The sequence below is a fragment of the Poecile atricapillus genome, chromosome 5, assembly GCF_030490865.1.
Source record: "Poecile atricapillus isolate bPoeAtr1 chromosome 5, bPoeAtr1.hap1, whole genome shotgun sequence".
NCBI lineage: Eukaryota > Metazoa > Chordata > Aves > Passeriformes > Paridae > Poecile > Poecile atricapillus.
The window spans coordinates 40593590-40621174 of record NC_081253.1 but is presented as its reverse complement, the minus strand read 5'-3'; the positions used below and the strand labels follow the sequence as shown (position 1 = coordinate 40621174).

The window sequence follows — 27585 nt, the reverse complement described above, 5'->3', positions numbered from 1 at the left end:
AGCTGCACCTTGGACTTCCTCACCCCCTCCCTACATAACTAGGCAGCGTTACTCCAAACCCGGTGTTCCACCAATACAGAGAGGGGAGTGTTTCCCAGGGTAGCTCCTGCCCTGATTTGTGTCTGCCAGTTGGGATGAACTTTAACAGCTTTTCTGCCATCTTTGCCATGTCCATGTTTAAACATTTACCAAATGCAAATAAATCCAAAGATCTTCCATAAAAACCAGAGACCAGATTGCTTAAAATCACTAAGCTGGGGATCTCCTTCCCTGGAGGCACTCACCTGATCCCTGCAGGAATGGCCACGGGGCTCAGGGCTTCTCCACCAGTTGTGATTCTGCTCCTGTCCCTGCTGGGTCTGGCTGCTGCTGGGAAGCTCCTGGTGGTGCCGGTGGATGGGAGCCACTGGCTCAGCATGCGGGAAGTGGTGGATATCCTGGGACAGAGGGGACATGAGGTGGTTGTGGTGGCACCTGAAGTCACTATGCGCATCAAACCATCAGAGACCTTTGTGATGAAAATGTACCCAGTCCCCTACACAAAGGAAGATTTGAAGAAAGAATTCCAGGCATTTTTTCATTTTTCATTTGAACAAGGATCTTTTCTGGAAAGATTTGTTAAAGCGTACCAAGGTATTAAAAGAATCACTAATTTTGGGGTCTCCAGCTGTGGACATCTCCTGCAAAACAAAGAGCTTATCAGGTACCTTGAGGAGAGCAAGTTCGATGCTGTCCTTACAGACCCAGTCTTACTCTGCGGGGCGATCCTGGCAAAGCACCTTTCACTTCCTGCCGTGTATTTCTTACGTGGAATACCATGTGGTTTAGATTTTGAAGCCACTCAGTGTCCCAGGCCCCCTTCCTATGTCCCCAGGGGATTTACACAACTTACAGACCTCATGACCTTTCTCCAGCGGGTGAAGAACCTTCTTCATGACATCCCAGATACTTTCCTCTGTGATTTTGCCTTTGAACCCTATTCAAAATTGGCATCTGAGTTCCTGCAGCAGGACGTAACTGTGCAGGATCTCTTACGCCAGGGCTCTGTTTGGCTCCTGAGGTCAGAATTTGTTTTAGAGTATCCAAGGCCTTTGATGCCCAACATCATTCCAATTGGAGGAGTAAACTGTGCTCACAAGGAACTGCCTCAGGTGGGTATGGTATTAATCCATGCCTTGATGGATTTCTGTGTTAGGAGGGGGGTAGTTTTTTTATGCAATAGGCACTGCATTCCTGTCTCTGCTGAGTGAGGTGAATCCTCATGCAAGGAACTGTTTCTGTCTAATGCCAGTGTAGGCAAATGTTCCTTCTGGCTTTTAAAGGCTTCTTAGTTGAAGGGAATCACTGGGGTTTTCTGGTGAAGTTCTGTGATGGGACATTGATTCCACCAGAAAGAGTGCCCAGCTCCTGCCTGGAGCAGGTCAGATTTGACACATCCACCATGGCTGAGGGTTTGGGTTTGAGTGCAGCCTTGGTGATGATGCCAATTTTTTGGGTTCCCTGGTATGCTGGCAAGAGCCCTGTGCAGTTTTTCTCCTGGAGAGACTCCTCTGCTGTTCCAGGGGAGAGCCTGGTGAGTTGGGTGAGTTCTTTTGGTGCTCTGGCTTTCTCTTCAGTCCTGTCCCTTAGGATTGGTGTGATGTGGGCTGGGATCATGAAGCCTGTGGCTATTCCACCCATCCCCAAGTGTGGAGGTGGCTGTGACATCTGACAGATATCCCCATGCACACCGGGATTTGCCACGTGAGCATTCACAAAGCCCCACCAGTGCTGGACAGCACTGGTGCTTTGTCAGTAGCAAAAACAAAGCCAGAAATGGGTCCTGAATTGTTCTGTGGAAGATCCCCCTCACAGAGTGGTGTCAGAATTTAACACTGGCTAGAAGCTAGGCACCCAGAAAAAAAATTTTTACTCATTCTCTCCTGCTATAGTTGAGCAGACAAGGGGGAAAGGAAAAACAAAAGGGGTTCATGAGTAGAGGTAAGGATTGGGAAGAAACTTTAAGGGCAGAAGAGGCTCAAAACTTAAAAGGTATAAAGGAAAAACTATTAACAGAATTAACAGAGAATAATGAGAAGTAAAATAAACCTTTAGAATATCTTCCCCTGTGCACCTCACCCTTCTTTCCTTCCCACCAACAGTGCAGGGAGACAAAACATGGGGGTTTTTAGTCAGTTTGTCACTTGTAAAAATCTTCCTTCAGTTTACTTAGGGAGAGAAGTCTCTTCTACTGTGCCATGGGGTCTTTTTCATGGGACAGTTCTCTGTGAGCTTTCCCAATGCAGTTCTAATTTTCATGAGTCGCAGTCATGCCCAACCTGCTACAACGTGAGTCCCTCCTACAGGCAAAGCAGTCTTCTACAACTTGTTTGTGTGAGTCATTTTAGTTCATGGGCTGTAGTCTTTTAAGGATGAGTTGTTCTAGTTTGGAAGCAAGGGTCTTTTTTTTCTATCCCTTGAAGCAAGGGTCTTCTCTCTCTGTTTGAGTTTCTCACTAGATCACAGCTTTTCAGCATCCACGCACTCCAGTGTGAGCACTCTTTCTCATGGGCTGCAGGTGAACTCTGCATCCCCCCCATGCACCTCATGAATTCCAGGGAAATAGTTTGTTGTATTATAGTCCTAACCACAGCTTCTGGAAGAATCTCACCTCTGAGGCCCCTTAGTATCTCCATATTGTTCTCCTCACGTGTCTTCACTTTTCCCTTTTCTCTAACTCAGGAGAGAATTGGTGTCCATATGTTCATTTGTTCTCAAGTTCTAATTTATAGAGTCCTGCAGTGCTGCAAGGTTGATCCCCTCCTGGCTCCACATTGGGAAATTCCTCACCATGCCTCTTGCTGCTGGTCATGTGGTCCCTGCTGGCACTTCCTCTGCCTTCACTAAAAGCCACGTTGTGTTCAACAAACTCAAGTGTTCATAAATCTCTTCTCAGAAACCTGGCATCATCCTTCCACCACTTCTGTCTTGTCAGGCTGGAAACCATCTTCAAGAGCCATTCCACAGCTGCTGTGCGGTCTGGTTCTCCTAGAGATGAGTTTTCCAAGAAAGAGGCAACGGGCTTTGATTATGGGAAAGGAGAAGCCTCTGCTGGGCTGAATGGTGATGTGCATGTGACACATCTGCACGTGACACATCTGAACATGCAGAAGGTCTAGCCAAAGGGAAGGAATCCAAAGTACAGACCCAGAGTCACACCTGCCTCCTTCTTGAGGCACTCTTTAGTGTTCCTCTGATAGAGATAAAAGGGATAGATAGCTACCTGGTGATTCTATGGACTCGGCAGAAATCCCATGCTTTTGTCATATGCAGCCTTTTATCATATCAGGGATTAAACATTTACCACCCTGCACATTAAATAACCATCCACAGTTGGGCTGTGGCACAAATCGTTTGAGAGCACGACGCAGGGACTCGTACTCCAGTGCTGTCAGGGATTTCCTTCCCTGGAGGCACTCACCTGATCCCTGCAGGAATGGGCCTGGAGCTCAGGGCTTCTCCACCAGTTGTGATTCTGCTCCTGTCCCTGCTGGGTCTGGCTGCTGCTGGGAAGCTCCTGGTGGTGCCGGTGGATGGGAGCCACTGGCTCAGCATGCGGGAAGTGCTGGACATCCTGACGCAGAGGGGACACGAGGTGGTCGTGGTGGCACCTGAAGTCTCCTTGCACATCAAACCATCAAAGACCTTTGTGATGAAAATGTACTCGGTGCCCTACACAAAGGAGGAGATGGAGAAAGATTTCAAGGCATTGTTTCATATTACATTTGAAGAAGGATCTTTTTTTGAAAGATTTTTTAAAGTATTTGAAGGTATGAAAAGAATCACTAAATTGGAGGTCTCCAGCTGTGAACAACTCCTGCAAAACAAAGAGCTCATCAGGTACCTTGAGGAGAGCAAGTTTGATGCTGTCCTTACAGACCCTATCCTACCTTGTGGGGCAATTCTGGCTGAGCATCTTTCCCTTCCTTCCATGTATTTCTTACGAGGAGTCCCATGTGGGTTAGATTTTGAAGCCACTCAGTGTCCCAATCCTCCTTCCTACGTGCCCAGGGTATTTACAGACAATACAGACCGCATGACTTTTCTCCAGCGGGTGAAGAACCTGCTCTTTGACATCCCAAATATTTTCCTCTGTGATTTTGTCTTTCAATCCTACTCAAAACTGGCATCCGAGTTCCTGCAGCGGGAGGTGACTGTGCTGGATCTTTTACGCAAGGGCTCTGTTTGGCTCCTGAGGTTAGATTTTGTACTCGATTACCCAAGGCCTTTGATGCCCAACATCATTCCAATTGGAGGAGTAAACTGTGCTCACAAGGAGCTACATCAGGTGGGTGCCACTGTTTTTAGTTCTGGCTCTGATTGACTTGTATGTTCAGGAGGGTGGAATTCTGTGTTGCAATAAGAATCCAGCTCCTGTTTAGGGTGAGTGAGGTGAATCCTCATGACAGGAACTGTTTTTCTCTCACTTTCTTGCTGAATTTCCACTTCCTATGTAGGCAACTGTTCCTTCTTGCTTTGAAAGGATTCGCAGTAGAAGGGAATCATCAGGGTGTTCTTGTGGAGGTTTGTGTTGGGACGTTGATGCCACCAGCAAAGGGGTTGTCAGAATTTGTGGACAGTAACACAAAATCTTGGGTTCCTTTAATGACCAGCTCCAATGGGATGTCCCAGAGAACCTAAAAAGTCTTTCCTGACTCCAAAGCCCAGCTCTGATGCCTGGGGCAGGTCTGATTTGACACATCCAGCATGGCTTGACTGGCACTGATGGTTTCTGTGCAGCTTTGCCCATGATACCAACTGCTCCAACATGCCGTGTGCTTGGGTTCCCTGGGGTGCTGCCAACAGCCCTGTGCACAGTTCCTCCTGGACAGCTTGTTGTTCTTCTCTGGGGGAGAGCCTGGAGAGTTGGGTGATTACTTTTGGTGCCCTGCCCTTTTCTTCATTCATGTTCCATAGGAGTTGTGTGGTGCAGGTTGGGGATCACAAAGCCCAGTGTGTGACAATTCCACCCAGCTCCAAGTACAGAGGTAGCTGTGACACCTTACAGACATCCCCATGTACAGTGGGATTGGCCACGTGAGCATTCACACAACCCCGCCACTGCTGGACACCATTGGTGCTTTGTCAGTGACAAAAACAATGCCAGAAATAGGCATTGAAATGTTCTGTGGAAAGTCCCCCTCAAAGAGTGTTTGTGAATCTGCTCAGAAATCTGGAATCACCTTTCCATCTTCTCTGTCTTCTCAGTCTGGAAACTGTCTTAAAAGAGCTGTTCAACAGCTTTCATGGGGTCTGGGTCTCCAGGAGATGAGTCTTCCAAGAGAGAGGGAGAGGGGACTGTCCTTTCCTAGAGGGAAGAAGAATCTCAGCTGGTCTGAATAGTGATGTGCATGTCAGAATGTCCAGACAGAGAGAAGGAATCCAAAGTACAAGTCCAGGGCCACGCCTGCCTCCTTCTTGGGGCAATCTTAAGTGCTCCTCTGATAGAGATAGATGGGAGTTACCTGGTGATTCTATGGACTTGGCAGTAATCCCGTATTTCTTGTGCAGCCTTTTATCACACCAGTGATTACATATTTACCACACTGCACATTAAATAACCATCCACAGTTGGGCTGTGGCACAAATCGTTTGAAAGTGTGGGGCAGGCACTGGTGAAGACACAGGTTTCCTTCCCTGGAGGCACTCACCTGATCCCTGCAGGAATGGCCCCGGGGCTCAGGGCTTCTCCACCAGCTGTGGTCCTGCTCCTGTCCCTGCTGGGTCTGGCTGCTGCTGGGAAGCTCCTGGTGGTGCCGATGGATGGGAGCCACTGGCTCAGCATGCGGGAAGTGCTGGACATCCTGACGCAGAGGGGACACGAGGTGGTCGTGGTGGCGCCTGAAGTCTCCTTGCACATCAAACCATCAAAGACCTTTGTGATGAAAATGTACTCGGTTCCCTACACAAAGGAGGAGATGGAGAAAGATTTCAAGGCATTCTTTCAGGTTTCATTTGAAGAGGGATCTTTTTTTGAAAGATTTTTTAAAGTATTTGAAGGTATGAAAAGAATCACTAAATTGGAGGTCTCCAGCTGTGAACATCTCCTGCAAAACAAAGAGCTCATCAGGTACCTTGAGGAGAGCAAGTTTGATGCTGTCCTTACAGACCCATTTCTACCCTGTGGGGCAATTCTGGCTGAGCATCTTTCCCTTCCTTCCATGTATTTCTTACGAGGAGTCCCATGTGGGTTAGATTTTGAAGCCACTCAGTGTCCCAGGCCCCCTTCCTATGTGCCCAGGATACTTACACACCTTACAGACCACATGACTTTTCTCCAGCGGGTGAAGAACCTGCTCTTTGACATCCCAAATATTTTCCTCTGTGATTTTGTCTTTCAATCCTACTCAAAACTGGCATCCGAGTTCCTGCAGCGGGAGGTGACTGTGCTGGATCTTTTACGCAAGGGCTCTGTTTGGCTCCTGAGGTTAGATTTTGTACTCGATTACCCAAGGCCTTTGATGCCCAGTATCATTCCAATTGGAGGAGTAAACTGTGCTCACAAGGAGCTACCGCAGGTGGGTCTGGTTTTAATCCATGCCCTGATGGATTTCTGTGTTAAGGAGGGGGGAATTCTGTGTTATGATAAAAATCAAATTCCTATTTTCTGCTGAGGTGAATCCTCATGACAGGAACTATTTTTCTCTCGCTGTCTTCCTGACTTTCCACTTCCTGTGTAGGCAGCTGTTCCTCCTGGGTTTTAAATGCTGCTCAGTTTTAGGTAAACACCAGGGTCTTCTAAGGAGGGTTTGTGGTGGGATGTTGATTGCACCAGCCATGAGGTTGTTGAAATCTGTGAATAGTAAGACTAAATGCTGGGTTCCTTTAATGAACAACTCCCATGGATAGTCCCAGAAAAGCTTAACAATTCTTTTTTGATTGACAAGCCCAACCCTGATGCCTTGGAGCAGGTCAAATTTGACACATCCATCATGGCTTGACTGGCACTGAGGGTTTGAGTGCAGCCTTGGTGATGATGCCAATTTTTTGGGTTCCCTGGTATGCTGGCAAGAGCCCTGTGCAGTTTTCCTCCTGGAGAGCCTCCTCTGCTGTTCCAGGGGAGAGCCTGGTGAGTTGGGTGAGTTCTTTTGGTGCTCTGGCTTTCTCTTCAGTCCTGTCCCTTAGGATTGGTGTGATGTGGGCTGGGATCATGAAGCCTGTGGCTATTCCACCCATCCCCAAGTGTGGAGGTGGCTGTGACATCTGACAGATATCCCCGTGCACACCGGGATTTGCCACGTGAGCATTCACAAAGCCCCACCAGTGCTGGACAGCATTGGTGCTTTGTCAGTAGCAAAAACAAAGCCAGAAATGGGTCCTGAATTGTTCTGTGGAAGGTCCCCCTCACAGAGTCCTCATAAATCTCTGTCCAGAAACCTGGCATCATCCTTCCATCTCTTCTGCCTTCTCATTCTAGAAACCATTTTAAAGAGCTGTTCCACAATTGCTGTGGGGTCTGGGTCACCCACACATGAGTTTTCCAGGAGAGGGGGAGAGGAGACAGTCCTTGCCAGGGGAAAGGAGAAGCCTCTGCAGGTCTGAATGGTGATATGCATGTGACACATCTCCTACATGTGACACATCGCACACATGTGCAGAAATCCGGCCAGAGGACAGGAATCAGAAGGGCAGTTACAGAGCAACCCCTGCCTCTTTCCTAGGGCACTCTGGACTGTTCTTCTGATAGAGACAGATGGAGTTATCTGGTGATTCTATGGACTTGGCAGGAATCCCATGCTTGTTGTGCAGCCTTTTATCACACCAGTGATTACATATTTACCACCCAGCAAATAAAATAAAAATCCATAGTTGGGCTGTGGCGCAGATCATTTGAAAGTGTGGGGCAGGCACTGGTGCTGCAGCAGGTTTCCTTCCCTGGAGGCACTCACCTGATCCCTGCAGGAATGGCCCCGGGGCTCAGGGCTTCTCCACCAGCTGTGGTCCTGCTCCTGTCCCTGCTGGGTCTGGCTGCTGCTGGGAAGCTCCTGGTGGTGCCGGTGGATGGGAGCCACTGGCTCAGCATGCGGGAAGTGCTGGACATCCTGACGCAGAGGGGACACGAGGTGGTTGTGGTGGCGCCTGAAGTCTCCTTGCACATCAAACCATCAAAGACCTTTGTGATGAAAATTTACTCGGTCCCCTACACACAGGAAGAGATGGAGAAAGATTTCAAGGCATTTCTACACAGTTCATTTGAAGAAGGATCTTTTATTGAAAGATTTCTTAAAGTGTTCGAACATATGAAAAGACTTGGTTATATGTCAACCATCAGCTGTGAATATCTCCTGAAAAACAAAGAGCTCATGAGCTATCTTGAGGAGAGCAAGTTCAATGCCCTTCTTACAGACCCTGTAGTACCTTGTGGGCTGATCCTGGCTGAGCATCTTTCACTTCCTTCTGTGTATTTCTTACGAGGAGTCCCATGTGGGTTAGATTTTGAAGCCACTCAGTGTCCCAATCCTCCTTCCTACGTGCCCAGGGCATTTACACAACTTACAGACCGCATGACCTTTCTCCAGCGGGTGAAGAATCTACTCTTTGACACCCAAAACCTTTTCCTGTGTGATTTTGCCTTTGATCCATTCTCAAAACTGGCTTCCGAGTTCCTGCAGCGGGATGTGACTGTGCAGGATCTCCTACGCAAGGGCTCTGTTTGGCTCCTGAGGTTGGAATTTGTGCTCGACTATCCAAGACCCTTGATGCCCAACATCATTCCAATTGGGGGAGTACACTGTGCTCACAAGGGGCTTTCTCAGGTGGGTCACACTGTTTCTAATTTGTGCTGTGATGGATTTCTATCTAAGGAGGCTTCAATCTTGTGTTGCGGATGGGAATCAAGTACGTATTTCAGGCGGTTGGATGAATGCTCATGAATTTTACTCTCCCTTTCCATTTGTAGGCATCTGTGCTATACCTTCATCCTTATAATGTGTGCTCTGCATTTGTTTTTTTCATTTCATGTATTCAGAGCCATTTTGTGTAACTTTGTGTAACTTGGTATTCTCTTAGTGAGTGATGAAGGAGTCTGTGGGGCTGGCAAAGCCTTGCAGTCAGGTGCAATCCCTAATTAGCAAATTGCTGTAGTTGGGTCTGGTGTTTACTGAGAAATGCACCCCAGGCTTCTGCCCTTGTAACCTCACTGTATCTTTCCTTGCCAATGAATTTTACCACTTCTACACCCGGGTATTTCCAAAGCTGGGATCTGGAAGAACGTGGCAGGTTGGGGGCTCTCAGGTTGAGAAGCAGCTTCTCTGTTTGCAGGCAGATCTAGGAAAATTTTGGCTTGTTGATGGCAGTGTGCAGCATAACAGCAAATTTCAGAGGTCTCTAGGGGCTACAGTGCCTTGGCAGATGGCACTCAAAGGAGACAAAAGTGCCAAAAGTTTTGTTTCGAAACATGAGGGTTATCTGGTGCATCCCCCACATTTATCAGCTACCTGAACCTGCTGGTTATGCAGCCTTTTATCCCACCCGTGATTACACATTTACTGCACAGCAGATAAAGGAAGGATATAAAAACTTGGGCTGTGGCAGAGATTGCTTAAAAGCACGGAGCTTAGAAGTGCCTAAAGGTGCCGGTGCTCTGGTGCTGCAGCAGGTTTCCTTCCCTGGAGGCACTCACCTGATCCCTGCAGGAATGGGCCTGGGGCTCAGGGCTTCTCCACCAGTTGTGATCCTGCTCCTGTCCCTGCTGGGTCTGGCTGCTGCTGGGAAGCTCCTGGTGGTGCCGGTGGATGGGAGCCACTGGCTCAGCATGCGGGAAGTGCTGGACATCCTGACGCAGAGGGGACACGAGGTGGTCGTGGTGGCACCTGAAGTCTCCTTGCACATCAAACCATCAAAGACCTTTGTGATGAAAACGTACCCAGTGCCTTTCACAAAGGAAGAGATGGATGAAGTTTTCAAAGGGTCAATCACGGATTTATTTATAGAAGGATCTTTTCTGGAAAGAGTTATTAGGCAGTATCAACACGCAAAGAAGACCTCAGCTATGTTCCTGGCCACCTGCACACACTTAATCCACAACAAGGAGCTCATCAGGTACCTCGAGGAGAGCAAGTTCGATGCTGTCTTCACAGACCCTTTCCTACCCTGTGGGGCAATCCTTGCAGACTATCTTTCCCTGCCTTCCGTGTATTTCCTGCTTCAAATTCCATGTGGTTTGGAATATCAAGCCACCCAGTGCCCCAAACCCCCTTCCTACGTCCCAAGAGTATTTACAGACCTCACAGACCGCATGACCTTTCTTCAGAGGGTGAAGAACATGCTCTATGACATCCCAAATCTTTTCCTCTGCGATATTGTCTTCCAACCTTATGCAGAACTGGCTTCAGAATTCCTCAAGCGGGAGGTGACCGTGCCGGATCTCCTGCGCCAGGCTTCCATTTGGCTCATGAAGCTGGACTTTGTCTTGCACTTCCCAAAACCCTTGATGCCCAACATGGTTTTGATTAGCGGAGTAAATTGTGCTTACAAGAAGCTAAATCAGGTGGGTCATGCTCTGCTTTCTCTTGTTCTTGTGGGCTTTGGAAATCTCTAGGAAGCTGAAAGACAGCTTTTGTTAGAAAGGTGGATTTCAAACTGGTTGTCCTTGGCAGAGAGGTGCCAGTTCTGGTGTCTGTGAAGGATTATCAGAGTAGAAAGGTGGAGAAAGTGTTGCATATGGAATTAGCACTGGGAGACTCTCCATTGATACTGTGCCTCTGCTCCAGTGTGCATTTGGATTGGAGTGGGTTCCTCAGAGCCTCTTCCATCAAGGCTGTTGATGTGATGCAAGGCACAATTTGAATTGAGGACATACTCATTTATCCTTTGATCCAATCTGACTGATTTCCTCCACAATTCTGTCTTCTTTCTTTCCTTTCATGCAGGATTTTCAATGCTTTGAATTATCATAGGCTCATCAAATACTGCCATCTGGAAGGACATTTGAGTTCTCTGAGAACCTCCTCTCAAGACATGTCCAGTTAGGTCAGGATGTTCCTTTCTCTGTCTTGTCCAGTTTTAAGTGTCCCAACAATTTCTAATTTTTGGTAACTTTGTGTAACTTGGTATTCTCTTAGTGAGTGATGAATGAGTCTGTGGGGCTGGCAAAGCCTTGCAGTCAGGTGCAATCCCTAATTAGCAAATTGCTGTAGTTGGGTCTGGTGTTTACTGAGAAATGCACCCCAGGCTTCTGTCCTTGTAACCTCACTGTATCTTTCCTTGCCAATGAATTTTACCGCTTCTACACCCGGGTATTTCCAAAGCTGGGATCTGGAAGAACGTGGCAGGTTGGGGGCTCTCAGGTTGAGAAGCAGCTTCTCTGTTTGCAGGCAGATCTAGGAAAATTTTGGCTTGTTGATGGCAGTGTGCAGCATAACAGCAAATTTCAGAGGTCTCTAGGGGCTACAGTGCCTTGGCAGATGGCACTCAAAGGAGACAAAAGTGCCAAAAGTTTTGTTTCGAAACACGAGGGTTATCTGGTGCATTCCCCACATTTATCAGCTACCTGAACCTGCTGGTTATGCAGCCTTTTATCCCACCCGTGATTACACATTTACTGCACAGCAGATAAAGGAAGGATATAAAAACTTGGGCTGTGGCAGAGATTGCTTAAAAGCACGGAGCTTAGAAGTGCCTAAAGGTGCCGGTGCTCTGGTGCTGCAGCAGGTTTCCTTCCCTGGAGGCACTCACCTGATCCCTGCAGGAATGGGCCTGGAGCTCAGGGCTTCTCCACCAGTTGTGATTCTGCTCCTGTCCCTGCTGGGTCTGGCTGCTGCTGGGAAGCTCCTGGTGGTGCCGGTGGATGGGAGCCACTGGCTCAGCATGCGGGAAGTGCTGGACATCCTGACGCAGAGGGGACACGAGGTGGTCGTGGTGGCACCTGAAGTCTCCTTGCACATCAAACCATCAAAGACCTTTGTGATGAAAACATACCCAGTGCCTTTCACACAGGAAGAGATGGATGAAGTTTTCAAAGGGTCAATCACGGATTTATTTAAAGGAGGATCTTTTCTGGAAAGAGTTATTAGGCAGTATCAACAGGCAAAGAAGACCTCAGCTATGTTCCTGGCCACCTGCACACACTTAATCCACAACAAGGAGCTCATCAGGTACCTCGAGGAGAGCAAGTTCGATGCTGTCTTCACAGACCCTGTCCTACCCTGTGGGGCAATCCTTGCAGAGTATCTTTCCCTGCCTTCCGTGTATTTCCTGCTTCAAATTCCATGTGGTTTGGAATATCAAGCCACCCAGTGCCCCAATCCCGTTTCCTATGTCCCCAGAGTATTTACAGACCTCACAGACCGCATGACCTTTCTTCAGAGGGTGAAGAACATGCTCTATGACATCCCAAATCTTTTCCTCTGCGATATTGTCTTCCAACCTTATGCAGAACTGGCTTCAGAATTCCTCAAGCGGGAGGTGACCGTGCCGGATCTCCTGCGCCAGGCTTCCATTTGGCTCATGAAGCTGGACTTTGTCTTGCACTTCCCAAAACCCTTGATGCCCAACATGGTTTTGATTAGCGGAGTAAATTGTGCTTACAAGAAGCTAAATCAGGTGGGTCACGCTCTGCTTTCTCTTGTTGTTCTTGTGGGCTTTGGAAATCTCTAGGAAGCTGAAAGACAGCTTTTGTTAGAAAGGTGGATTTCAAACTGCTCATCTTTGGCAGAGAGGTGCCAGTTCTGGTGTCTGTGAAGGATTATCAGAGTAGAAAGGTGGAGAAAGTGTTGCATATGGAATTAGCTCTGGGAGACTCTCCATTGATACTGTGCCTCTGCTCCAGTGTGCATTTGGATTGGAGTGAGTTCCTCAGAGCCTCTTCCATCAAGGCTGTTGATGTGATGCAAGGCACAATTTGAATTGAGGACATACTCATTTATCCTTTGATCCAATCTGACTGATTTCCTCCACAATTCTGTCTTCTTTCTTTCCTTTCATGCAGGATTTTCAATGCTTTGAATTATCATAGGCTCATCAAATACTGCCATCTGGAAGGACATTTGAGTTCTCTGAGAACCTCCTCTCAAGACATGTCCAGTTAGGTCAGGATGTTCCTTTCTCTGTCTTGTCCAGTTTTAAGTGTCCCAACAATTTCTAATTTTTGGTAACTTTGTGTAACTTGGTATTCTCTTAGTGAGTGATGAATGAGTCTGTGGGGCTGGCAAAGCCTTGCAGTCAGGTGCAATCCCTAATTAGCAAATTGCTGTAGTTGGGTCTGGTGTTTACTGAGAAATGCACCCCAGGCTTCTGTCCTTGTTACCTCACTACATCTTTCCTTGCCGATGAATTTTACCGCTTCTTCACCCGGGTATTTCCAAAGCTGGGATCTGGAAGAACGTGGCAGGTTGGGGGCTCTCAGGTTGAGAAGCAGCCTCTCTGTTTGCAGGCAGATCTAGGAAAATTTTGGCTTGTTGATGGCTGTGTGCAGCGTAACAGCAAATTTCAGAGGTCTCTAGGGTCAACAGTGACTTGGCAGATGGCACTCAAAGGAGACAAAAGTGCCAAAAATTTTGTTTTGAAACACGAGGGTTATCTGGTGCATTCCCCACATTTATCAGCTACCTGAACCTGCTGGTTATGCAGCCTTTTATCCCACCCGTGATTACACATTTACCTCATGGCAAACAAAATAAGGTTCACAAGTTAAGCTGTGGCAGGGATTGCTTAAAAGCACAGAGTTGCTGCCGGTGCTCTGGTGCTGAGGCAGGTTTCTTTCCCTGGAGGCACTCACCTGATCCCTGCAGGAATGGGCCTGGAGCTCAGGGCTTCTCCACCAGTTGTGATTCTGCTCCTGTCCCTGCTGGGTCTGGCTGCTGCTGGGAAGCTCCTGGTGGTGCCGGTGGATGGGAGCCACTGGCTCAGCATGCGGGAAGTGCTGGACATCCTGACGCAGAGGGGACACGAGGTGGTCGTGGTGGCACCTGAAGTCTCCTTGCACATCAAACCATCAAAGACCTTTGTGATGAAAACGTACCCAGTGCCTTTCACACAGGAAGAGATGGATGAAGTTTTCAAAGGGTCAATCACGGATTTATTTAAAGGAGGATCTTTTCTGGAAAGAGTTATTAGGCAGTATCAACAGGTAAAGAAGACCTCAGCTATGTTCCTGGCCACCTGCACACACTTAATCCACAACAAGGAGCTCATCAGGTACCTCGAGGAGAGCAAGTTCGATGCTGTCCTCACAGACCCTGTCCTACCCTGTGGGGCAATCCTTGCAGAGTATCTTTCCCTGCCTTCCGTGTATTTCCTGCTTCAAATTCCATGTGGTTTGGAATATCAAGCCACCCAGTGCCCCAATCCCGTTTCCTATGTCCCCAGAGTATTTACAGACCTCACAGACCGCATGACCTTTCTTCAGAGGGTGAAGAACATGCTCTATGACATCCCAAATCTTTTCCTCTGCGATGTTGTCTTCCAACCTTATGCAGAACTGGCTTCAGAATTCCTCAAGCGGGAGGTGACCGTGCCGGATCTCCTGCGCCAGGCTTCCATTTGGCTCATGAAGCTGGACTTTGTCTTGCACTTCCCAAAACCCTTGATGCCCAACATGGTTTTGATTAGCGGAGTAAATTGTGCTTACAAGAAGCTAAATCAGGTGGGTCACGCTCTGCTTTCTCTTGTTGTTCTTGTGGGCTTTGGAAATCTCTAGGAAGCTGAAAGACAGCTTTTGTTAGAAAGGTGGATTTCAAACTGCTCATCTTTGGCAGAGATGTGCCAGTTCTGGTGTCTGTGAAGGATTATCAGAGTAGAAAGGTGGAGAAAGTGTTGTATATGGAATTAGCTCTGGGAGACTCCATTGTTCCTGTGCCTCTGCTCCAAGGTAGCTTTGGCTTTGGAGTAGGCCGCTCATGTGGTGCAAGACACACTCTGATTTGAGGAGGTCTTCATTTATCCTCTGGCTGATTTCCTCTCTTTTTTTTTCTTTTTTCCCTTAAAGAACAGTTCTTTGTGCTTTGAATTGTCATGGACTCATAAAACATTTTCATCTGGAAGGTCATTATAAGGCCTCTCTGAGAGACTCCTATCAGAATGTTTCCAGGTCAGGCTTTTCTTTTCTCTGTCTTGTCAAATTTTAAGTATCTCCTACAGTGAACACACCTTATTATATCTAATTAATCTCTGTCTCCAGTTTAAATCTTCCATGTTGCAGCTTGTGTTTGTTGGCTCTTATCATGTCACTAAATCTTGTCACTGTCAATATAATTTTTTTCATTACCTTTTTGTCATCCCCTGCAGTCAAGCTGTAGTGTACCTATCCTTGTGGCATGGGCTTATCCCATTCCAGAGGCAAAACTTTGCATTTGCCTTTGCTGGCCTTCATGAGGCTTTCATAGGCTCATTCTTCCAGCTCATATATCCCAGGCCAGTGATGCTACTTGGTTAAATTTTCACCCAGAATTGAAAAAATAAAGTATAAGTTACTTTATTCTTCTAAGATGAATGTTGGATTCAAGTCAGCCTTTTTTTAGATACGTTTTCAAATAGATTTTGTGGTTTGCAGAGTATCCTCATAGATTCTATTTTTTAATAATAACTATTTCTGCTGGGTTTTTCAGATATTAGCTTTACAAAAGCTGAGATAAGGCTGATATTTCAGAAAAAGCCCAATCTCACACAGTAAAAACAGAGGATTTTTAAGAGGATTCAAACTTGGCACTCAGGCTAGAAAAGCAGAGATGGAATAAAGTGCACAGCTAAAGCTAGGGAAAAAAATATGGCAGAGGTCTGTAAAATCTGGAAAATCATATCTAAAGGCGCAAGGGGAACTGATAGTTTCTCCCAATATTTGTCCTATGACTAACACTGAAATGCAGCAAGCTTAGAGCAAACAAAGCGGGGTATTTTTTCACACCATGCCCCAAAAACCCCAAATCAGACTCTCAAGAGCTTCAGATTTTCTTTTTTGTAGACTAACCCTCTGAATTTAAAAGGGATTTAGGGGGTTAATAAGAGGTACAGGCTGTCTGCCAGGGTTTGTAGGCTTACAGGAGAGATAATCATGGGTTCCCTTAGCTAGAATATTTGCTGTACTGTTTCCAGCTTACAACCTTGGCACTCAATTCTGTACTTTTGCTTGACTTTCTCCCGCTATCTCACCTTTGGAAGGGGCTGGACTTGTGGACTTCAGTCTCTGCACTCATAAACACGTGGAGTGTGTTTGCATGCTGCTCAAAATCCAGTGTCACAACTTCTGTGAACTTTTGCTGAACTTTTCTGACCTTTTTTTTGAAAAAAAAACTTTTCTGAGCTTGGCCTCAAGGGTTTGGGCTGAGGGGTTTTTTTTACATCTTTAGTGTTATTTTATAGGGTTTTGTTTTAGTGTCTCGTAGATGATACATGTTTGCCTGAAATGTTAGCAGAACTGAACTAGATGGGAGCAACTATGTACCAAATATGAGATTTGAGAGGCCATTATGCAGGGTAAGAGTGTTTCTGCAGCTCTGAGTTAGCTACCTCAGTATGTACTGCCATCTTAAGGTTTGTTTAATGCTGCTTCACCTCATTATTTGAGATCTTTTTACCACAGAAATATGGAAATGCAGCCCTGGCAGGTAAGAATTCCTTCCTTCCACCTCCTGTAGTCTTTGGTCTTTCAATGCTACCCCACTGCCAGCTGGAGCCACTGTTCTTCTTCACCAGCTGCAGAATAGGACTGCATCAAATCATGGAACTGTTAAGTCTGGAAAAGCCCTCTAAGATCACAGCCCAACCATTAATCCAGCACTGCCAGGTCTAAACTGTGTCCCCAAGTGCCACATCCACACATTTTCTGAACGCTTCCAGGGATGGTGATTCCACCACTGCCCTGGACAGCCCCTTCCACTGTTTGACAATCCTTTTCTTGAAGAAATTTTTCCTCATATCCAATCTAAACGTCCCCACTGATGTCTGAAATTCCTTCCTATTTCATGCATTTTCCATAAACATTACAGTTCTTCTTGCTGGCTTTTAAGAACCCCTTTCCTTTAGCAGGCCACCTAGAGGACCTCCTCTCCAAATAAACCTTTTAGGACACACTTAGTCTTATTCTTGGAATAACGCTTATGATGAGCCTTGGAGTGTATTTATCATGCTCAGGTGCCTTTGGTGAAGGTAGCCATTTCATGATTCAGATTTCCCATCATTCTGCTCCAAGAGAAGTCTTCCAGGCATGGAGAAACTGCTCAGAGTTCCCTCTGTTCAGGAGGGCTTGGTTGGGAGGGTCTAAAAGAATTTGTCTTCTCCAGCCAGCTCTTGTGCAGGTACCATTTCCATATCTTGTATTGCTTTTGTAAACTTGCAAACTTTCGGCACCCAGCTTTTCCCTATCCATGAGGAATATGCAGGTGAGATCTGCTTGGCCAGGCCCTTCTGTCCATAAGGGTGGACTTCTACATACCACAGCCAAGCCTTCTGAAATTTGAGAAAGGGACTGTTATTAAGAACTTTCAAACCAATTTGCCCCGTAATCTCTTTACCCTGAAATCCCATTGAAGGCCCCTCTTGAGCAAGAGCCACATATTCTGCTGCATCATTGCTTTTCAAAAAAATGTTTAGCCTCTAGCCACTTACCTACAAACTCTGGTGACCCCGCTTGAGCACAGCCTGTGCTTTCTGCTATATCACTGTTATGCTAAAAAGGTGAAAGGTGGTTGGTTAATGTGTTACCCGAACTTTGGTGACTCCGCTGTTCCATGTGCAGGCTCCTGCTTGCCGTGGAGAACATTCTCTGTGAACTCCAGCCACCTTCCTGAGCAGACACTGGGGGCTTAGGTCTTGTGTGTCAACAGTGCAACACAATTCTTCTGATAAAAGCTCTGTGGAGTGGCCATAAATTTGATTCCTGGCTTGAATCTGGCCCAGGACAGTTGAGTGCACAGTAGTGAGTCACTTGAAACAACCCTGACACAGCAAAACCTCTCCATGAACTACTGCTTTTTCTGTTGATTATTCTGAACAATCCGAGATAAATGCAGATAAAAGCACAAGGGCCTTGGTATCACTTTAATCAAGGCTTTTATCAGCAGTGTGGCCTTCGAGCTCCAATAACCTGCATCATTTTGTAATGATAAACATTAGAGTCCATCATGATATAAATGAGGTACAAGCAGATTTTTCTTCATGTGCTGCTGAACAACATAAGGAGGAGCAGCTCATTTCTTTTCCTGCCCCATGACAGTTATGTGGAGGCACCAGGTACATGCTGGGCTTATGCTTTTCCTTGCTTTCTGGAGTCTGGCAGATGGTGGGAAGCTCTTGGTGATGCCTCAGGATGGAAGTCACTGGCTGAGCATGCGTGTGGTCCTGGAGAAACTTTGGGAGAAGGGGCACGAAATTGTGGCTGTGGTTCCTGATGCTGCCTTGTTCTTGAAAAGCTCCCAGTCCTTCACCATCAAAACATATTCAGTGCCTTACACCCAGGAGTTTGTGGATCAATCCTACAATGAGCTGGGGGAAAGGAGCTTTGAGCCCCTAAAGCTCTCAGTTTTACTCAGCAATATCTCAGAGCTGACCAACATGTTCTCTTCTGCTTGTCAGCACCTCTTATATGACAAAGAACTCATTAAGTACCTCCAGGACAGCAAATTCGATGCCATCATGATGGACCCTGTGCTGCCCTGTGGGCCAATTCTGGCTGAATATCTCTCCCTCCCCTCTGTGTACTTCATGCGTGGCCTTCCTTGTACCTTAGACTACAAAGCCATGCAGTCTCCCAGCCCTGCGTCCTACGTTCCCAGGACTTTCTCATCCAGTTCTGACCAAATGACGTTCCCAGAGCGCGTGAAGAACTTCCTGATCGGGGTCTCAGAGCCTTTGCTTTGCGACCTGTTTTATTTGAAATACAAGAACTTGGCCTCCGAGTTTCTGCAGAGGGATGTAACCATGCAGGAGCTGTTCAGCCAAGCATCAGTTTTGCTGATGAGATATGACTTTGTTTTTGAGTATCCGCGCCCCATCATGCCCAACATGGTCTATGTTGGGGGCATCAACTGTCAGGAAAAGAAGCCACTCTCAAAGGTTTGTCGTTGCTTACCCTGGGGGTCGTGTTGGTGCTTGTTCCCCATGTGCTGTTTTTAAGTGTTTCCTATAGTGATATTTGTGTTTGAGGCAGGGTGTGATCAAATCCCAGGATGGCATGGGAGTGGGAATCTTAGGCTTTGAGATGATCACAAGGCTTGCTGGAGGGTTTCTCTCCAGGAGAGCTTAGGTCGAGTTGTCACCATCACTTATGGCATGCTCTATATCCAGGTAAATGACAAAATAATTCTAGATTTAATATCCCTAAGGGATGTGGAATGCCAGTTAATTGCAAGAGACTTGATTGGACAAAAATTGGAAATACAGAATGAACTCTGTGGATATACCCAGGCACTTTTGCTGTGCCACTGACCATGAAGCTGGGTGAAGCACAGAACACCAGAGGAGAGAGTCAGGCTGGGTTTTAGGGTAAGGTTCTTCTCCCAGAGGGTGCTGGCACTGCCCAGGCTCCCCAGGGAATGGGCACAGCCCCGAGACTGCCAGAGCTCCAGGAGCCTTTGGACAGTGCTCCCAGGGACTCACAGGGTGGGATTGTTGGGGTGTCTGTGCAGGGCCAGGGGTGATCCTTGTGGGTCAGGATATTCTAACGGAGTCTATACCATGATTCCATGTGCGCCAACAGCCCAAAAACAGGGGTGTGCAAGGACAGCAGAGGGAGCTCTGTTGCCTCTGGATTTGTGCAAGCAGCAGTGCAAGACAGCAAGTAAGAGGATGGTTGGGAAAGGAAGCCTTCAGGACTGTAACTACTGTCCCTTGTTCAGATTCCCCCCGTGCTGTGCAAATAGTGCCGATATCCCCGGTTCATTCTGCTTTCAGACCATCCTGGTGTTGCAACAGCAGGAGTTATTGCTCAGCTTACAACACGTTTACTGCAAGTAAACTCAAGGCTTTCACTTTGATAATTGCTGTGATAGAGCAACAAATCTGGAGATAAACCTTTACCACCAACTCTATATCAAACCTCTGTCAATCTTTGCTTCTTGGTTACACTCCAGGGGCACAAAGCGATCCAAAGGTCAGATTTGAGCTGAGTTCCGTGTCCAATCAGTGCAGTGGACTTGAGGCAGGGGGTTGATCATTAACTGGATGTTAACGATGTAGTGATTGCTGTGTCAGTCCCATTCATGGCTCTCATTCAGTCTCTCAGCCCCACAGGCTGTTGGTCACTCCCTCCCTCCTGGTGTCAATCCAAACATTCAGCTTCACCTTACTCACTGACAGACTTCCCTGCACACAGATTATAAACCCGATATTTACACACAGTTAAAAATTACCCCAATTTCTGCCTGTAAAACATTAAAAACCCACCTTAGTTAAAATTCAAGTGGGAAGCACCCCGTGATTTATTCCTCATCCCTGGCCACAGTTTCACTGCTGTTTAAAACTTCACTAGCAGCACAAGGGAAATGGTTTCTCCAAAGACAGGATTTCTTTCTCTTGCCTCTTGGGCTGTGTTTTTCCTGCTGCTGTGGACCTCTGGCAAAGGTGGGAAGCTCTTGGTCATACCCATCGATGGCAGCCACTGGCTCAGCATGCGCCCGGTCGTGGAGAAGCTCAGGGACAAGGGACATGAAATCGTGGTGGTCGCGCCAGAGATAAATTTGCGGATCCATTCATCCCCACTTTACACCTTGAAAACCTACTCTGTGTCCTACACCAAGGAGTTTGTGGAGGCAGAGTTTAAACAGATGGGCCACAGGAGTTTCACACCCCAGCCCTTCTTGGAAAAACTCTCCAAAATTGCCAATTTTACAAGCATGTTCTTGGATTCCTGCAAGCGTCTCCTGTCTGACAAAGAGCTGATCCAATACCTCGAGGGAAACAAATTTGATGCCGTATTTATGGATCCCTTCTTCCCATGTGGGCAGATCTTGGCAGAACATCTGTCCCTGCCCTCCGTGTACTTCCTGCGGGGGCTGCCGTGCAGCCTGGAATTCCAGGCCACGATGTGTCCCAGCCCTCCTTCCTACGTCCCGAGGTTCTTCACACGCTCCACAGACCGCATGTCCTTCTGGCAGCGCCTGGGCAACCTCCTGGCCACCCTGGGCAGCTCCCTGGCCTGCTCTGTCCTTTATTCCCCCTATGATCCCTTGATCCGCGAGTTCCTGCGGCGGGAGGCGACCGTGCCCGAGCTGTTCAGCCACGCCGCTGTTTGGCTCATGAAATACGACTTTGCCTTTGAGTACCCCAGGCCCCTCATGCCCAACATGGTCTTGGTTGGAGGCATAGGCTGCACTCGGGAAAACAAACTATCCCAGGTTAGTTCCCGGCTTTTTCCTCCCCGAGTTTAGCTGTGGGTGCGCTGTGAGCTCTCTCCAGGAGATGGAGCTCCCAGGCTGCAGTAACTGATGTCAGATGAAAGTGACTGGGAATGCATTTTGCACCGCTGCATCCCTTGAGCAACGAGGGAAAAGTTACTTTGTGGGACACTGCAGTCCCCGTCAAACCAGCACACAAAAAAAAAAAAAAAAAAAAAAAGAAAAGGGGGTTTTCTTTTCCAATTCTTCCTGTTTCCATTCCCTCTTCCTTTTTCCTACAACAGCTACAGCTTCCTTAAGGGGCACAGTGGAGTGACAGCTCCCATCTCTGCTCTCTCAGGCCAGGGACAGGACCTGAGGGAATGGCTGGAGCTGTGTCAGGGCAGGCTCAGGCTGGATTTAGGGAAAGGTTCTTCCCCCAGGGCGTGCTGGCACTGCCCAGGCTCCCCAGGGAATGGGCACAGCCCCGAGGCTGCCAGAGCTCCAGGAGCCTTTGGACAGGGATGCACAGGGTGGGATTGTTGGGGTGTCTGGGCAGGGCCAGGGGTTGGACTCTTGTTGGATTCTTGTGGGTCCCTTCCAACTGAGGATGTTCCATGAACTTCAGACAGTTCAGACAGACCCGAATGAAATTCCTGCCACCAGTGAAGCAACACTTCTGCCACTTTTATGTAAAATACTCTGCCCTCTATCTGTATTTTGCTTCAACTGTGCCAAAATTCCTCAGTATGGGATATCTCCCACTTTCCATTAATAAATCCTGTTAATTCTCTTATTTTTCCATGAATCTCCACTGTAGATATTTCATAAAAGTATGAATAGGTGCTGATTAAAAAGCACTACTAGAATAATCAGCATATGCCTAAAGCAGGGCTGCAAAGAGTTTCCTCATAGTAGAACTTCTGAGCAGAAAGTTGGACTTTGGAATTCAAAAAGACCTAAAAAACAAAGTAAAACCGATGTCCCACAGAATATAAATAGGATTAAATATGCCTCAAGACAGCCAGAAAAATATGGAAAAGAGCATAAACTGACAGTCTCTGTTGTCCCTGCCCATGGCAGGGGGGTTGGAATGAGACAATCTTTAAAGCCCCTTCCAACCCAAAGCATTCCGTGGTTCTCTGGTTATCCCCTCAGATCCCAGAGATAACATGGCAATTGCCAGACTTACAGGAACATTTAGTTCATTGTATTCCCCTTATTTAACTCTGATGCCTGCAAAAATTTCCTCCAGTTTTTCCTTTCCTTCCTTGGCTCGACCAAACATTTTTTTCTATTTCAAAGAATATTTGCTCCAGCCTTGGGCTGTTTTTTTCTGCTTCATTGGAATCCTTTTGTTCCTGGATTCCAACACTAAATCTTCTTTTATTTAAATCACTCAAACAAAAGAGAGACAAAACTGACAGCAGTTCAGTGTTATCATACCCACAGCAGATACAATAAATCAAGATACTAGAAATTTGAGTTACCTGCTGTCAGGACCCTCTTCCAGGATTTTAATTCTCTCTTGTAGCTGCGTGGCCTGAAAAGAAGAACATCAACTCTGAATCCAGGCTTGGGTAAAATGTGCCTATTTTTACTTCCCCAAGACTCATTTTCTTCAGGATCGTAGAACAGGTTGGGGTGGAAGGGACATTGAAGCCCATCCAGTCCCACCTCCTGCCATGGGCAGGGACATCTTCCATAAGCCCAGGTGGCTCCAAGCCCTCTCCATCCTCCCCTTGAACAGTTTCCAGGGATCCAGGGGCAGTCACAGCTTCTCTGGGCAGCCTTTTCCATGGCCTCACCACCCTCACAGAGAAGAATTTCTTCCTGATATCTAACACAAATTTCCTCTCTTGGTTCAAACCCATTACTCCCTGTCCCATCACTCCTGTTCCTCATGAAGAGTCCTTTTCCAGCTTTCTTCTAGGCTTCTTCAGGCACTGGAAAGGGGCTCTGAGGTCTCCACACAAAAATCATCTCTTCTGCAGGCTGAACAGCCCCCATGTCCCAGCCTGTCCCCTTAGGGGAGGAGCTCCTGTCTCCTTGTCAACTCCATGGTTCTCCTTTGGAATTGCTCCAACAGTCCCATGTCCTTCTCATGCTGATGACCCCAGAGCTGGATGCAGGATTCCAGGTCTCAGAAGATGGGGAGAATCCCTTCCCTGGATCTGCTGGCTGTGCTGCTTTGGATGCAGAACTGTCCATGAGAAATCGTTTTCCCAGTCCTAACTTTGTTGTGCTCTCTGCTTGCTCTCTTCCCTTTCCAGAGAGTTTTGTGGGAATGTGGCAGCAATTCCATCCTCTGACAAGAGAAAGGGCTTTGACTAAAGGCTTGCTTTCCTTTGGCAGGAATTTGAAGCCATGGTCAACGCCTCTGGAGAACATGGCATCGTTGTCTTCTCGCTGGGCTCCATGGTGTCCGAGATTCCCATGAAGAAAGCCATGGAAATCGCAGAGGCCTTGGGAACAGTCCCTCAGACGGTACCAGTTTCCTCTTCCCCTTCCAGCAGAGTAGCTCCACACTGTTCCCTCCTCCCTCCCTTCTCCTGCTGGGATCTGACGTGGGCTTTGCTTCCCTTGCCAGGTCTTTTGGCGCTACACGGGCAAGGCACCCCCCAACCTGCCCAGCAACGTGAAGCTCGTCAAGTGGCTGCCTCAGAACGACCTCCTGGGTAGGTCTGACACAGCAGGGTGGTGCTGGTACTCCAGGGCTGCTGCTGTGAGGCCCCAAGGGCAGCATCTGTGCGTCAGGTGTGAGTTACCATCCCCTGACCCACCATGTGGGGCACAAACCTTCCTTGCAGCCTTGGCTTTTGGAGCCAGGGCTCATCCTTTAGGAACTTGGCTGGGAATTGCCAAATTATGAAATGACTCTGTTTGAAAAGGTTTTCTGACACTTCAGTACCAGGCAAAAATGGGAGTCTTTATCTCTGACTAAGCAGCCTGAACACCCAGCTGTGTTTTTGTCCCATCTTCTGGCCTGAAAAAGAAACTTCATGGTCCTCAAGGGAGCACTTCCAGGCAGGTCTTTGGGCTTTTAAAGTGGTGAAATTGTTGTCAGGAGAGCATTTGTTGGTAAGAGAACAGGTTCAGCTGTGAGAGACCTTCACTGCCATGGAAGAGATGGTGAAAAACTGATTGGTGATAACATCCTTTTTAACCTCTCCTGGCTCTGGTTTCATCCTAAAGTTGGAGGATCACCCAAAACCAAGACAGAGGTCTACAGCGTTCCAATCTCTAAGTCTGGTCATGGGGGACGATGCTCACAACAACCCCAAATCCTTGATTTATCCCACCCACGGCCCTTTTTTGTGCATGTTTTTCCCCAGGGACGTGTTGCTGGGAGTCAGTAATTCTGGGAGCTAAGCAAGCCTGTGTTTCCCTCCACAGCCCACCCCAAGACTCGTGCCTTTATCACCCACGGAGGCTCCCATGGTGTTTATGAGGGAATATGCAATGCAGTGCCCATGGTGCTGATGCCTCTGTTTGGGGACCAGATGGACAACGCCAAGCGAGTGGAGTCCCGGGGAGCAGGGCTGACCCTGAACATCCTGGAGATGACTTCCAAGGACATTTCCACCGCCCTGAAAGCAGTGATCAACGAGAAAAAGTCAGTACCAGAGGCACAGCCTCCCCCCTCCTTACTGTGTGTCCCCAGCACCTTCACTTCCAGCTTAACACAGTGTTTTTCTCTCCCTAAATGGCTTCTTTTGTCAAAGGTGTGGATTTGGTAGCAGCTGCTTCCATGGAGAAGCTGATGCTCACCCTGGGTTAACTTCAGGCTGTCCCCTTTAGGGGACGAGAGGTGGCTGAGAAGGGAGGATGCAGGGCGCAGGGGACATGGGCTATGAGTCCCAAGTTGCCAAGAAAGTGTGTCACCTTCTTAAAGTCAAGGCAGTGACAGAGAGAAGATATCTCAGTGAACAGAGAGGGCTTTGACACAAGCGGCAGACAGCTTTTGTTCCCAACCCTGTGGTCACACAGGTCAATGGGGAGCCTGAAAAGGGTTTATCAAACATATTTATCACTCATTTATCTTACAGGTGAGTTTTCTCAGGCCTTTCCCACCCCCCACCCCCTCCCCTTCAGTGCTCGTGAGGAATTCTGTGAGCACAGAGAGCTGCTTGCTTGGCTCAGCAAGGCTGGACAATCCCAGCATGGAGCAGGAGGAAGATGCAGGGATGCACTGAGGAAGCCCAGGGAACGTCACAGCGCTGCAGTCAGCACGCCCAAGGGGTTTAAAGGCAGCACAGAGATTTCTTTCAGACATGAGAGCTCTTCCCTGCTCCCATTTGAAGATGCTAAGGACTAAGAAACTCCACCACGTTCCTGAGAAAGAGCAGCTTATTGACATTGTTTCCTAGCCAATTTCCCAATTTTTATGGCAGCAACAGCAATAGTACTATACCAACAGAAACAACAATGATAATGCAGCTGGAAAAGCTGCCCAGCTTTTTTTAACCCCATTATTCAGCCAGAGACCTTCACCCCAGAGATTTTGCAGAAAGCCCAAACCAAGCTTTCCCTCATTTTGTTGTTGTCTGTTTGTTTGTTTGTTTGTTTTGTCATTGGAAACAGTGCTTTCCTGGGCCTGCAACTTTGCCATTGTCCTTCTCAAGGGGCTCAGTAGCACAAGAGCCCAGAGAAGCTGTGGCTGCCCCATCCCTGGAAGTGGCCTGGATGGGGTTTGGAGCAACCTGGCCTGGTGGAAGGTGTCTCTGCCCATGAGGGACAAGCTTTAAGGTTCTTCCAACACACCCCACCCTGTGATACTGATGCCTTGGAGTGGCTACCTAGAACAAAAGCGAGACAAGATTAGCAGAATGAAGTGGATATTTATGTTTCTCTGGTCCAAGGGTTTTCCAAAGCCTTTCTTCTCCCATCTGGGGTGCCAGAAAACTGGTGCCTTGGAGTGGCTACCTAGAAGAGAGGCTAGACAAGATTAAGAGGATAAAATGCAGGTATTTATTAAAAGCCTTCCATAGGTACACCTTGGCACCCAAGATGGACAATGGTCACGAGTTTCTGAGACCATTTTAAGTTTGATCCATTTGCATATCAGGGGTTAATCCTCCAACTACAGCTTCAGGTAATGAAGTAATTTACCCCCAGTTTGCTCCCATCCCAATTCACTGTTGTTTACATTTTGTGCCCTTGAGTCCCAGGCCTAGAAGGGATTGTTTTGTCTGAATACAACGGCAGAGCAGCTGCTGACAAGCTGTGGAGTTTTGGAGTTACACCCTAAAGCAGTAGAGGATTTAAAAAACCATAAAAGCCAAAATCCTAAGGCATCAATCCCATGTTTGAACGCCTTCTCCTCGGCAGGTACAAGGAGAACATCCAGCGCCTCTCGGACCTGCACCTGGACAGGCCCATCCACCCGCTGGACCTGGCCGTGCACTGGGTGGAGTTTGTGATGAGGCACAAGGGGGCCCCTCACCTGCGCCCGGCTGCCCACGACCTCAACTGGGTGCAGTACCACTCGCTGGACGTCATCGCCTTCCTGGCCGCCGTCACGCTCCTCTCTCTCTTCATCTCCTTCAAGTGCTGCCTGTGCTGCTGCCGCAGGTGCTTCTGCAAGAAGGGCAGGACGGGGAAGCCCGCCAAAGCCAAGTCCCAGTAGCTCCCCACGGTGGTGGGTGACAAAGCTCCTGCTCCAGACCCGCGGCAGGGTCAGAGAATAGCACAAATTTCACTGCAATAAATTAAACACTATGATTTTCAGCTGAGGGATGATAGGGATCCTTGGCTGGTCCCACTGATCTGATTTTGGCCTTTTAATTAAGAATGGGTGGTTAAAAATGCCTCGTGTAGGAATGCTTCAGTTGCTTGGGAAGGTCTGAGTCTGAAATCCCCCATCAGTGTGCAGAGAGGACTCTCAGTGACTTTTTCTTTTAACCTCTACCTGCAGCAGAGGTATGTAGGGATTTTGGAGGACTTTAAGAGCACCATCTGGTCAGATTTCTGTTTGAAATCTCTGCGTGGCTGCTGTTGTAAGAGAGGCAAATGTTGTACACTCAACTCCTGTCACGCAAACCAAGCTCAATGCACATCTTTGTGAGTGCAAACCCTGAACAAAACCAAGGTTTCTGGCAGGGAAGCTGCTGGAAAACCACTGGGGTTTCCCCCAAACTCCCCATCAGGCAGGTGTGCTGTACCTGGAGCTCACCTGCTGCTGAGATCTTTGTAAGCATTCTTTATCAACCCCCACAGCTGATTTGTTCTTTGTAAGTGATGCTCAGGGAAAGACCCCAAAGCCCAGCCCTATAAATAAACCCCAAATACCAAAAATAAA

General features: G+C 47.8%; 6 protein-coding genes across 9 annotated transcripts; all 6 read left to right on the top strand.

Annotated features, from left to right (window-relative positions):
* The first annotated feature begins 244 nt into the window (after nt 1–244).
* LOC131579459 (UDP-glucuronosyltransferase 1A1-like) lies at nt 245–27585 on the top strand. Of its 4 annotated transcripts, XM_058839432.1 has the most exons (6): nt 13717–14532; nt 18933–19026; nt 23640–23771; nt 23875–23962; nt 24681–24900; nt 26616–27585. In XM_058839432.1, the coding sequence occupies exons 1-6, from the start codon at nt 13772–13774 to the stop codon at nt 26911–26913; spliced, it is 1593 nt and encodes a 530-aa protein (XP_058695415.1). In that variant the 5' UTR covers nt 13717–13771; the 3' UTR covers nt 26914–27585. The 4 variants fall into 4 exon arrangements, with proteins under 4 accessions (XP_058695414.1, XP_058695415.1, XP_058695412.1 ...); XM_058839431.1 differs by lacking the exons at nt 13717–14532; nt 18933–19026 and adding an exon at nt 245–1151; XM_058839429.1 differs by lacking the exon at nt 18933–19026 and having other exon boundaries at nt 13720–14623.
* On the top strand, nt 3356–4363 carry LOC131579566 (UDP-glucuronosyltransferase 1A1-like). Its single transcript, XM_058839717.1, has one exon. It carries the CDS (start codon nt 3476–3478, stop codon nt 4361–4363), a length of 888 nt encoding a protein of 295 aa, XP_058695700.1. The 5' UTR covers nt 3356–3475.
* Nucleotides 5438–6677, top strand: LOC131579469 (UDP-glucuronosyltransferase 1A1-like). The gene has a single exon (XM_058839442.1). The coding sequence runs from the start codon at nt 5706–5708 to the stop codon at nt 6651–6653; it is 948 nt and encodes a 315-aa protein (XP_058695425.1). The 5' UTR covers nt 5438–5705; the 3' UTR covers nt 6654–6677.
* On the top strand, nt 7870–8927 carry LOC131579463 (UDP-glucuronosyltransferase 1A1-like). Its single transcript, XM_058839437.1, has one exon. It carries the CDS (start codon nt 7944–7946, stop codon nt 8910–8912), a length of 969 nt encoding a protein of 322 aa, XP_058695420.1. The 5' UTR covers nt 7870–7943; the 3' UTR covers nt 8913–8927.
* On the top strand, nt 9596–10579 carry LOC131579388 (UDP-glucuronosyltransferase 1A1-like). The gene has a single exon (XM_058839205.1). The coding sequence runs from the start codon at nt 9677–9679 to the stop codon at nt 10577–10579; it is 903 nt and encodes a 300-aa protein (XP_058695188.1). The 5' UTR covers nt 9596–9676.
* LOC131579470 (UDP-glucuronosyltransferase 1A1-like) lies at nt 11677–13044 on the top strand. Its single transcript, XM_058839443.1, has one exon. The coding sequence runs from the start codon at nt 11731–11733 to the stop codon at nt 12634–12636; it is 906 nt and encodes a 301-aa protein (XP_058695426.1). The 5' UTR covers nt 11677–11730; the 3' UTR covers nt 12637–13044.

Coding starts and splice junctions, on each gene's coding strand:
- LOC131579566 (XM_058839717.1), top strand. CDS start 3,476: ATGGGCCTGGAGCTCAGGGCTTCTCCACCAGTTGTGATTCTGCTCCTG.
- LOC131579469 (XM_058839442.1), top strand. CDS start 5,706: ATGGCCCCGGGGCTCAGGGCTTCTCCACCAGCTGTGGTCCTGCTCCTG.
- LOC131579463 (XM_058839437.1), top strand. CDS start 7,944: ATGGCCCCGGGGCTCAGGGCTTCTCCACCAGCTGTGGTCCTGCTCCTG.
- LOC131579388 (XM_058839205.1), top strand. CDS start 9,677: ATGGGCCTGGGGCTCAGGGCTTCTCCACCAGTTGTGATCCTGCTCCTG.
- LOC131579470 (XM_058839443.1), top strand. CDS start 11,731: ATGGGCCTGGAGCTCAGGGCTTCTCCACCAGTTGTGATTCTGCTCCTG.
- LOC131579459 (XM_058839432.1), top strand. CDS start 13,772: ATGGGCCTGGAGCTCAGGGCTTCTCCACCAGTTGTGATTCTGCTCCTG. Junction 14,533..18,932: donor GCTTCCATTTGGCTCATGAA/GCTGGACTTTGT, acceptor TTTGCTGATGAG/ATATGACTTTGTTTTTGAGT. Junction 23,772..23,874: donor TGGGAACAGTCCCTCAGACG/GTACCAGTTTCC, acceptor TTCCCTTGCCAG/GTCTTTTGGCGCTACACGGG.